This window comes from Stereum hirsutum (assembly GCF_000264905.1).
Source record: "Stereum hirsutum FP-91666 SS1 unplaced genomic scaffold STEHIscaffold_7, whole genome shotgun sequence".
Taxonomy (NCBI): domain Eukaryota; kingdom Fungi; phylum Basidiomycota; class Agaricomycetes; order Russulales; family Stereaceae; genus Stereum; species Stereum hirsutum.
In genome coordinates, this window is record NW_006763137.1 from 986,657 (window position 1) to 997,594 (window position 10,938).

The 10,938-nt window shown below is 51.6% G+C and overlaps 3 protein-coding genes across 3 annotated transcripts; 1 reads left to right on the top strand and 2 right to left on the bottom strand.

The window, feature by feature from the left end:
- Nucleotides 1–2,192: 2,192 nt before the first annotated feature.
- STEHIDRAFT_79157 (ERG4/ERG24 ergosterol biosynthesis protein) lies at nucleotides 2,193–4,684 on the bottom strand. Its single transcript, XM_007303977.1, has 9 exons — nucleotides 4,465–4,684; nucleotides 4,183–4,351; nucleotides 3,606–4,103; nucleotides 3,484–3,530; nucleotides 3,310–3,406; nucleotides 3,128–3,237; nucleotides 2,929–3,060; nucleotides 2,661–2,837; nucleotides 2,193–2,532 (listed from the first exon to the last, which is right to left on the bottom strand). Exons 1-9 carry the CDS (start codon nucleotides 4,608–4,610, stop codon nucleotides 2,454–2,456), a joined length of 1,455 nt encoding a protein of 484 aa, XP_007304039.1. The 5' UTR covers nucleotides 4,611–4,684; the 3' UTR covers nucleotides 2,193–2,453.
- A 392-nt stretch (nucleotides 4,685–5,076) lies between these two features.
- On the bottom strand, nucleotides 5,077–7,360 carry STEHIDRAFT_121516 (ubiquinone biosynthesis hydrox; the record flags this gene model as incomplete). Its single annotated transcript, XM_007304229.1, has 6 exons — nucleotides 5,077–5,657; nucleotides 5,731–6,478; nucleotides 6,544–6,807; nucleotides 6,864–6,922; nucleotides 6,976–7,122; nucleotides 7,179–7,360. Coding segments are annotated over 6 exons (1,837 nt in total), but the record flags the coding sequence as incomplete, so codon positions are not given.
- A 222-nt stretch (nucleotides 7,361–7,582) lies between these two features.
- STEHIDRAFT_97324 (exocyst complex component Sec6) lies at nucleotides 7,583–10,425 on the top strand. Its single transcript, XM_007304230.1, has 4 exons — nucleotides 7,583–7,912; nucleotides 7,985–8,377; nucleotides 8,452–9,952; nucleotides 10,034–10,425. Exons 1-4 carry the CDS (start codon nucleotides 7,622–7,624, stop codon nucleotides 10,105–10,107), a joined length of 2,259 nt encoding a protein of 752 aa, XP_007304292.1. The 5' UTR covers nucleotides 7,583–7,621; the 3' UTR covers nucleotides 10,108–10,425.
- Nucleotides 10,426–10,938: the final 513 nt, after the last annotated feature.

Consider the following 10,938-nt stretch of genomic DNA (forward strand, 5'->3'; position numbering starts at 1 on the left):
CACGTAAGTCGGGAGCAAATTAAACTACATTGTCCGCTGCCCAAACCCACTTCTGGATCTCAAGAAACAATTATAAAGCTCGACACTGCTGAGAATGTCCAACGAACTACGCCTGCAGGTACGCGTTCTCAGCAAGCGTGACAGCGCTTTGGCAATCCGCTTTGGCTTGCACAAGCCCCTTGATGAGTACAATCAAATACGGCTATCGAGGAGAGAAACATAGCCAAGATATGAGCCTGCAGATCGATCACGGACAATCGCCACGAAGGAGAAAATAAAACGTACGTCCAAATCCCCTACCACAGCGTCCACCAATTCATCGAGAGAATTCCCGAGCGCGACGGTGGACTTCTCAATGTCATTCAACTCTGGCCCTGCGACGGTATTGGCGACAACCTTAGCATCGCCCACGAGGGCGTTGAGAGTAGATACAACTATGCCGAAGATGGCTTCGAGTTGGCCGACAATGCTCGTGGCGTCGGAGCCGCTAATGGTACCGACGGTCTGACATCAAAACGACAGGTTTGTATGAGTACCAAATAAGATTGAACCATGCAATTGTACACTCACGACAAGAGTGTCTTTAATATCGCCGACGACCTTGAGCACGGCCTGGACGTTGATGTTGAAAGTCTGCAAAACGATGAGGAACAGAAGTCAACATAACAGCACCAACTTTATAAAGAAAGACCGGCGACGCTCACAGCAATTTGGTTCGGCGAGCTAGTACTCGTGATTGCGGAAACCCCAGTCTGCAAGGTAACGACAACAGCATGGAGTTGGACTAGTTCAGCTTCCAGATCGGTGGTCACGTCGCGCTTCGCGAGCTCGGCATGGGGGAGGATGGGAGTGGCGATAATGCCGCTAACGGCGGTGGCGAGGAGGAGCAGTAGTGGAGCGAAGAGGCGGACCATCATTACTGGATGCGAAGAGATGATAGGGAGAGTGGTAAACAGCTAGATGAGGGTCGACTCGGCGGACAGAAAACGATCTGAGAGCTAGGGACTTCGAGGAGTCTCAGGCAGGATTATATACCAGGCTCTACCCCGACTCGTCCATGAAGAGATGGCTAGACGTCAATTACCTGTGGCAGTGGAGTACCTCGACAGCCAGACAAACAGCCGTGATGCGGACCATTGACAGTGTCCCTTGTGAAGGCCGTTCTAAGTCCGCAAGTCGGTGCTCGAGAAAGGAAAGCTCGTGTCCTAGCAGGCAAACAAGAATGGTAGGCTTGACAATGACACTGACAGGATAGGACGGCTGCGAACCTCAAACGTTGCTCGGGTGCTCGAGAATCGAACATCTTTTCTTTAGTGACAGAGTCAAACTGACAGGCCCGACTCGTTGAGGCGGCTGTGTGTGGCGAGGATCTGATGGAGGGTGAAGTTGTTGGCCTTTGTCTGCCAAATAAGTACATAAGGGGGAGAAGTGCAGAATAAAGCATACAATAGTGTTCCCAGCAACCACCGTGATTAGCTGTGACAACCTCCCATCGATCCTATCCTCCATCGAGCTCGGTCAAGCTCGGTCCCGGGGGCAACGCATCAAAGGACGCAATAATCAAAAAAAGGAAGCGCCACCACCACATCCGCACCTTCGCCACCTAGACCGAAATCAAAGAAAAACATAAAGTAATCACAGTGGTGCAAAATTCAAGCTTCGAAGCGCACCCGAGCTGTCGCATCACTATCACTGTCGGTGTCACAACTCACGATTTAGAGCTCTGCATCTGTGACTGAGGCCTGTGGGGCGACGGAATCGAAGCCCATTCCGGGAATAGTCTTTCTAATTTCTAAACGCCTTGTGGACCACTGGATGAGGAAAGAGAGATTCTCCATCACGCGATCACAGCGGCGAAAAAAATTAGCCCATCTATAATAGCCTGGCACGAGCGGCCGTAGGGTAATTATGACCAAGACGACTGACGACTGGCGACGGGGCGCTTTGCCAGTAGGTCTAAAAGTGGACCATCCCGGCGGCTCATAAAGCAACAGACGATGGCCTGTTATTCTTGCGAGCGGGTGACGTTGGACTGAACGGAACCACATCGAACTTGGAGAGGAAATGAGTTCTGTGTCCCCCGACCGACGAACTGTCGGACACAATAGTAAGTGGCTATTCGAGCGACGAGGCCGCCCATTGTACATATTTGACCGTCACGAGCCAGACTGGTAACCGAGTCTCTAAAGCGGGTGAATGGGACGGCGGTCACGAGCACCCCGCAACCCATGAGCATGGCAAGGAAGCGACAGAAAGGTCAAACATCTCCGTCCAGAATAATAAGCATTGGTATTAGCATCATCTCTAGCATCGTACGTTACTTTCAATTATCCGCATGCACTGCCTACCGCATTGCAAGCAGGACAGCATAATCACGCCACCCACCCCGCCGAGGAGAGGGGATGAGTGGGCAGAGGAGCATACGGTGAAAGGTAGTGGGCGGTATGTACGCCCTAGTAGATTCCAGGTATAAATTTGTACTTGACGATCTCGCAGTAACGGTCCCAGTCCTTTCCGTACTTCTTCGCGCACCTGCAAAGTGAGAGAATCGCATCAGCCACAAGTAATCATAGAAAGAGAACAGAAGGGACAAGGAGGGGGCGACAATAGAACGAGGAGAGGGACACTGATACGGTAGAGTTAGGCGGAGTCTAACGCACCTCTCAAAGTCACGTCCACACCGATGCACAAGCACCGTGATGAAGAACACGGAGTAAAAGTACGGGATCGGCGACGCCGTCCCGACGACCAAGCCCCAAGTGAAGCTCTGGACCCAGTCGGCGACGTAGTTCGGCTTGCGGGAGTAGCGCCACCAGCCGCTCACAAGCAGGCGGTTACTATCATTATTGAAGCCAAAGTCAAAGCGATTAGCTGCATTCACGGATGGTAATATCGAGATAAGTCGGAAGTGGGGAGTGAAACACGCACCCATGAGCGGTTTGTACGTATTCCGGGTTGTTGACGGTGCCCCAGGGCAGTTGAGGGAAAGTCCAGCGGTAGCGGAAGATTCCTTGGTTCTGCATCTTGAAGCGACTCTTCTGCGACATGGCGGTATCCCAGCTGCACGCAGAAGCAGATGTCACATAAGTTTGGAGGAATAGAGAAGAGAGAAAAGGTAACGACGTACACATAGTAGGCCGTGCAGAGCGTGACGTAGAGCGCGATGTATCCGGGGATGGAGAAATGGTATTTTGAAGGATCATGCGAGGCCATGTAGACGACAGAGTAGACATAGGTCTGTATATTTGAAGCTTAGTTAGTCCAAACAATCCTTTGTCGGGGCAAGGTAAGGAAGGAGATGAGACTCACGAAGGGCACACCGGCGAAATTCCAGAATATAACCATGAAACCCCACTTCTCGTGATACATGTCCCAAGTCTGAGGGATACACTCTTCTCCTTTGCAGCTGTTATGCGACGACGTTGCGGGATAGCACGGTCAGCGTCAGCTCCTAAACATCTGCGGGGATATTAAGGTACGTACCATGCGTTAAGGTAGAACCAAGTGGCAAGACACATGAAAGCCATGTTCTAATCGGCAGCGATAAACCCATGAGCAAACCAAACACCATTTCCCTCGATTTCACGATAAAAACTGCAACTCACCGGCGTCACATACCCATACTGCTCATACTGCTTGCACGCACCCGAGACCGCCAAGAAGAACACAATCACCCACGGAATCCTCACCTCCGCCCACATCTTCAAATCCACCGGTCCAATCCTCGGGTTCAACGCCGCCCCCATAAATACATCATAAATGACATTCCCCGACATCCGCATTGCCTCTCCCCTCGCCACTGCCCATGCGTACGTTCCGAAACTGACCGCGAATCCATAGATCATGGCGACGGTCATGAGGTGGCCGTAGTTGTCGATGATCTCGGTGAGGCGGAAGATGTGGAAGTAGTGCAGGAAGGCGGCGGTAGCCATGGTGGTGTAAATGGAGAGGAGGGCGTTGCAGTTGTACATGAGGGTTTTGTAGCCCAGGGAAGGGACGGGGAGACCTTCTTGTTGGTAGCCAGGCATGACCCAAGCGAGGAAGAGTTGGAAGACGATCAGGCCAGAGTAGACTTTCCATGCGTAGAGGTTGGGGCTTGCGTCCTGTATACCGCGGGTTCAAAGGTAACAATTCGTTATCTAACGAATGAATAGGTGCAGGTAGAAGCGCGAGGGAACGTACATCACGGACGTGGGCCCACATCTGCTGGAGGAAAGGTTGGATACCATCGACAGACTTTGGGTATACGATCTGGCCGTCATAGAACCAGAGACAGATCCAGAGGTAATACATGAGCATGGGGAACCCAGTCATCATCGCTGTCACACCCCATGGTCCACCGAACTCATACCTAGAAACGAAAGCAATAACGCGTTATTGAAGTCAATACATCCGACATGAAGCTCAATCATACTACACGTCGAAAGGACACGAAAAAGTCAAGGTATGGGGGGAGAAACTCACCCATCGTGCTTGTCCAACTCCTGGTCCCTCTTCCTCCCCTCCTCCGTGATATGAGCAGCTCCATTCCCAATACCATTACCATTACCGTTCTGTTTTGCGACGTTTCGCTGGCGGAGGTCGCCATTACCGTTGGCGACGGCGGACATAGTCAAAGAACGACGAAGAGAAGAGCCCTGAGCGGTTTGACTTTGTTATAAAATCCTGTCAGCCTCAGGCTTTCGTAATCGAAGAGGCGTCTCGTGCCCACTGCCCACGGTGCACTTCGAAACACACAAATGACAGTGATAAATCAGGAGGGACACATCGTACGATATCTTATGGCGAGGGCGGGAATTTCCAAAAACGCGGTTCGGGTCGGGTCGAAGTTCAAGCGCTCAAGCGCGCGACGCGACGCGTCGACATCCTCTTTGCCCAAGATTGCTGAATCTGACTAGAGAAGGTATGGCAAAGTTGAAGAAAGGCGAGGCTCAACTAGCTCTAGCGTACGGATTGAGAGACCAAAGAAGCGCAAATGAGTAAATGTGTTTAGCTTTGAGGACAACGAACATGACGTTGTGGCGTCTGGAACCACCCAAACAGAAATAGACGAGCAGGAGCAAGATTTTCAGCACCTCAACTACCAAATCATACATCGGCCAAGATACCCAAATTAAAAGTAAACAAACAACCTTTATATCCTCACGAATGTCCTGGAGCCTCGGGTACAGTTTGACCTGACCAGCCTACAACACCTTCTAGACTCACACATAACACAGGTCACCTCCCGGATCCAGACCCTCTTCCGACAACCTCTGCCAACGCCCGCAGCCCACCAGCCGTCGCCGCCTGCAGTACCACTCCCGCATCTCCCGCAAACCTCCTCACGCCCGCTACAGTCTCCACCCCACTCGCCAACGCTCCCGCTAGCCCTGCCCCCTGCCTCCCATTCCTCCTAACCTCGGCACCGGGGAAGGTGGAGAACGTGGAAGAGGAAGAGGGTGAGGAGGTAGAAGAAGGGGAAGCTCCAGCGGACATCATCATGGCTGCCTTGATCGAGTCGAGCTCGTTGAGGACCTCGAGACCGACTGAACGGGCCCAGACGACGGGTTGTGCTGTAGTGGAGTACAGTTTGTGCAACTTGTCGCATACGGACATGATCTTATGGTTTTCAAAGTAGCGTTCGCGGGTGTAGGGTATCAGAGCGACGTGTGAGCCTAGGACACAGATATGAGCACGCCAGCACAAGAGAATTTTGAACACAAGCAAGGTATAAAACAAGCAACATACCGATGTCCCCACCCTTCATGACGACACCCTCAATACACCGAGCTAAACACTCTACGTCCGCTAATCCCATATTCAGCCCCTGTCCCGCGAGCGGGTGAATCGTATGCGCTGCGTCTCCCACAAGCACCGTTCTCGCGCCCTCACCTTCGCCAATATACGACTCTGTATGGTTATACCTGAGTGGGAACGATGCAATGGTCCCTGATTGGATGGACGAGACGAGAGGAGGAAGGAGATGCGCGTCCGTGGGTGGGATACCGATGTTGGCTATGGAGGGGTCGACGGAGGCGGATGCGTAGGCAGAATTAGGATCGATGTTATGTGAACGTTCTCGGAATAGGACTTCTTCTTGGATTTCTTTTCCGGAAGGAGCTCTTCCCTGGGTTGAAGCCTCGAGCAGCCTCTCATGCAAATATCGCATTGAAACCTCCGGTAGCCTGAACGCAGCGTTTATCATCATCCTCAACACCTCACCATTCGTGTCTGTATCCATTCTCTTCTCTTTATTCGTCAATATTGCCGCAAGAGTAGGTTTAGTCGACCATACGAGGGAAGAAGAGGTAGGTGAAAGAGGCAAGAAAGCAATAGGGCCGGTAGGGAGGAAACGTTGGAATGCTGTCGTATGGGGAGTGAAGGGACGGGCAGGGTGGTGCATGGTGGCGACAATGGCGTGGGTGGGGTACAACCAGCCGTAGGAAGAGATTTGTGCGTAGGCGCGGACAGGGGAGTTAGGCCCGTCAGCACCGACCTTCGCCAGACCACACACTTTAGTTCAAGATTACGTTCAACGGGAAACAAGATTGGCTAGCTTACAAGGAGACGAGCTCTCAGAGTCTTTCCGTTGGAAAGATGCACTAGGGGCCAGTGACCTCGCTCCTTCGTGTCGCGGGTGATTGACGCGACTTTTGCGTTATCAAGCAGCTGAATTCCCGGCGCATTTGAAAGGCGACGTAGGAGGGCTCGTTGCAGGTTGAGATTTTCTGTTAGTCGTGCCATTTGAGGGCTCTCAGAGGTTCGTTGCATGCCCAAGTGCATGACATTAAAGTCAATTCGTGCGTCAGATACACCGTCCCAAACCTTTCAGAATAGGACCGTCAAAGATGTTCGTGAGGAGTTTTGACATGAAGACAGACCTGCATGTCTTCTATGGGACATGTCCTGGATGCATCGACGTGGTCCCATGCACCAATTTCTATATAAGCGGTAAGTACGTTAGATACGAGGAAATAAACCTTTATGACTTACTGTCGAGAAAGGCTTGTGTGGCATTCGTGAGTGAACTCACCCTATTTGAGTACGCATCTGGAGGCATATTCCAGTCCCGTATTTTGGATAGGTCTCCAGCCTCAACTAAAGTTACCGACAGCGTCTTGTTCGCTACGTTCGATGAAGCTATGGTGATTTGATGTTAAGTTATTCTTTCATACTGATACTATGAGGACCCATACCCAATGCGCTCGACAAAGCCAGCCCTGCCGGACCTCCTCCTACAATGACTACATCACATTCTTCTGGTGCAGAACCTTCAGCAGCCTGAGAGTAGTAGCGAGATACGGCACTATTTCTTGAGCATGAATGTGCACGTCTAGAGAGAAGCAGGCGTTTTGGGCCCGCTGCGAGCAGCGACATGTTGGAGGATGAGAAACGCGTCGAAAGTGGCGTGAACTTTGACGGGATCCATGACAAATCCATGAACACGTCCGGAGGAAACCACGTGGCGACGGAGCAACGGAACCGGGGAGGTTCTCGTTCTTGTCCTCGCCACAATTGTCAATTGACACAGCCCACTGCCGACATCATCTTGACCCTCCTCAGGCTTGGGCATTGCACAGCAGGACCCCGGACCCTTATACCCTCTTCATAAATAGGCCATTGGCAGCCCAAACACACGATGGCAGCACCCACCATCTCCGCCGCTCAGGCAGTCGGCGAGTACCTTCAGTCCCCAGACGACCTCATGAAGATCGCAGCTTTTCGCAAGAAGCTGGAGAAGGAGAAGGCATCGATCGACGCGAGGCTGAAGAGCGGTGTCAAAGAGCAACTGGATGCGACGAGGGAGAGTCTGAGGAAGTTGTTTGGGACGAGGGATAATGTGCAGGCGGTGAAGGACGAGATGGAGACTATTGATAGGTTGTGCAGCGACCCGCAGAACAATGTGGCGACGTTTGATCAGATTAGTCGAGTGCGTCACTCCTTCTCACTACGTGTGGGCCGAATCATGGACTAATAGGTGGCATAACGTTGTCTATGGTAGGTGTCTATGGTCCACAGGAATTTCGAGCAGACGGAGGAGATGGTCAACAACCTGCTCGAGATGAACTCCCGTCTTGATGCCCTCGAAGACATGCTCGATGCAGACCGTAACGATATCTATGGCTCCGCGCCCAATCTTCTCCGCATTCACTACCAAATTAATCAACTCGAAGGCTTCCGGAACCAGACAATGCACCAAGCCAAGAAGGCATCCATCAATTCACAGACTACGCTCAGGCGTATGTTCGAACGGCTCAATACTTTGATCGAAGCTTTTGATGAGTACATCTTGGAGCTCGCAAAGAACCTACTACCCATTGTTAGGGCTGGCCATCCCGAGGTTATCATCAAGCTCATCAAGATTGCGGAAATCGAAGGCAAAGAGGACGAGAAGGTACATATACTCATTTTTATTGCTATATCTGTCTCCTAATCAGCGTTTGAACCTCGCTTTTCAATCAAACCCAGGCCATCGCCATTCGACTCGTCAAAAAAGCTGCCAAAATGGATGCCGCATCCAAGTTTAAATCCATGCAAGCCAATGCGCGCGTCATCAAACACTACCGTTCCAAAATCATGAAAGAAATCACCGACTCCATCCGCGCCAAGTTCGACGAAGCCTACCTCCAAGACGAGCGTAACCCCGTCGGATTCCTGGAAAACCTCGGCTGGATCTACCAAGACCTCATTCGCGTCGAGGCCGACGTCGTTCCCTGTTTCCCACCAGACTGGGACATATATTCACACTTCGTGCGACAGTATCATAAGGCCCTCGGAGCGACGATCGAGAGGTTGGTGGCGAGTGAGCCAGAGGCAAGCGCGCTGTTGACGTTGCATGCGTGGTTGAAGGAGTACAAGAAGAGTATGAAGGAGCTGGAGATAGCCCCGGAGCTGCTGGAACCGCCGATTTTGAACGGGAAGGAACAGTCTCTCATCGACGATTATCTCAAGCTCATTATCTCGAAACTGGACGAATGGTCCGCCAACTTGATGAAGACGGAGGTGTCGGAGTTCACGACGAGGGCGGAACCACCAGAGATGGACTCAGACAATCTTTACGGTATGCAGGGCGCGGTCATCCTCTTCCAGATGGTCAACCAGCAGGTCGACGCTGCGACGGAGAGCGGACAGGGCCTCATCCTTGCACGGGTGGTCACCGACGTAAATCGGGTCATGCGCGGTATCCAGGAACAATGGACGAAACTCATCGACCAGGAATACAAGAAACACATCAACCCACCCAAGGAGGAAGAAGTCCCCGGCGGCTTGGTCGAGTATATCATCGCGCTCGCGAACGACCAGATCAAGTCCGCCGATTTCTCAGAAGCCCTCTCCGCACGCATCGAACCCCTCGTCTCGGAGAAATACCGTATCACGATCAACGAGCGGTTGAACGACGCGATAGACGGTTACCTCGATGTCGCGAAGAAATGCACGCAGACACTCATCGATATCATCTTCAACGATCTGAAACCTGCTACAAAGCAGCTCTTCCAGGCTGGATGGTACGATGGGATCATGCGTCAAATCGTCGAAACGATGCGGGATTATATGACGGATTATCAATCCTATCTGAACCCCTCCCTACTCGAGCTCCTCGTCGAAGATCTTCTCGACGCCTTTTTAGTCTCCTACCTCACCGCCCTCGCCAACGCACCCAAGCTCAAGATGCCCGCCGCCACAGATCGTATCAAAGACGACGTCAGCGAGGCCTTTTCGTTCTTCAGCACGCTGAAACCGGCGAAGGAACTCGAGGCGTACTTCGAGGTAGTGGAGATGATCCTTGCGTTGCTGGAGGCGTCGAAGAGTCTCGTGTTCTTGTCCTTCTGGAGTTTCGCGAAGGTGCATGGTCCGAACATCGCGTTCGTGGAAAGTTTGATGAAGGCGAGGGATGATCTGGACAGGTCGGCTGTTGGAGAGGTTATGGATAGTATCAAGCGGAAGGTGAAGGACGAGGATCTGGCGGATCGTGAGTTTCGTTCTTGCTTATCCGTCATACCATTCGTGACTGGCTCTTTGAATGCTAACGCTCGATTTTTGTTACACATAGCCGAAGAACCAACGATCATGAAGAAGATCGCCGTCCAGAGTGCTTTCTCGCGGTTCCTCAGGACGAATACATGATCAACGTCATTTCATCCACCATCGCCTTTTCCTTCCTTTTCCTGTCCAGTCCCCTCTAGACCATCATGCTCAGTTTGCTTGTTACGCTATCTGTATCTCCTACGCATCATCTGTATTTCTACCATCGGTATCTTGTGCTTTCGCAACTTGGACTAGGACTTTGCTGTTTGATACACCTATTTGTCCATAAGCGATCTTTTCTACCACGGACCTGCGGTCAAATTTTACTATTATTTGGAATAGTTCTCGGGCTCTATGTACCTGATTATTTGCGTTCAGCTGCATAGATGAGGAGGTTCACGACATCCGACCTCATCCGACCTCATCCGACCCATTAGCTATAAGAATCGACACGCCACTTCGCCACATCTTTGTGCGATCACGTGAGGAGAAACACTTGAGGAAAGAAAGAAATTTCAAATAATGCCGTATCCCCCCTTCGCTCTACCGTTGCTTCACAATCCACTCCTTTACATATGTTTACAAATGACTCTAGTCTTTGCAGTTCTCGTCCACGAATCAAGCTTCTTGTAAAGAAGTATTGTGGGTCTGACAGAATCCTAGACTGTTCAAGTATGCGTTCTGGGCAAGATGATGATCGATCTCATTGTAACGCCGGAAACACGATGTGTTCGCTTCCATTCATACACCCTCTCACTCTAGTCTATCCTTGTGGACTAAGAGAACGCTTCAGCCATGTGTTTTCAGCGTTGTTCCTGCCCAGTTGCTGTTCGGAAGGGTGGCCGTGCATCATCTAAGCTCGATGCATAGAGTACTTCTCGCCATCGACTTCCAGTCAACCCCTCGCCCCTCGTCGATTCTTGTTAGGCC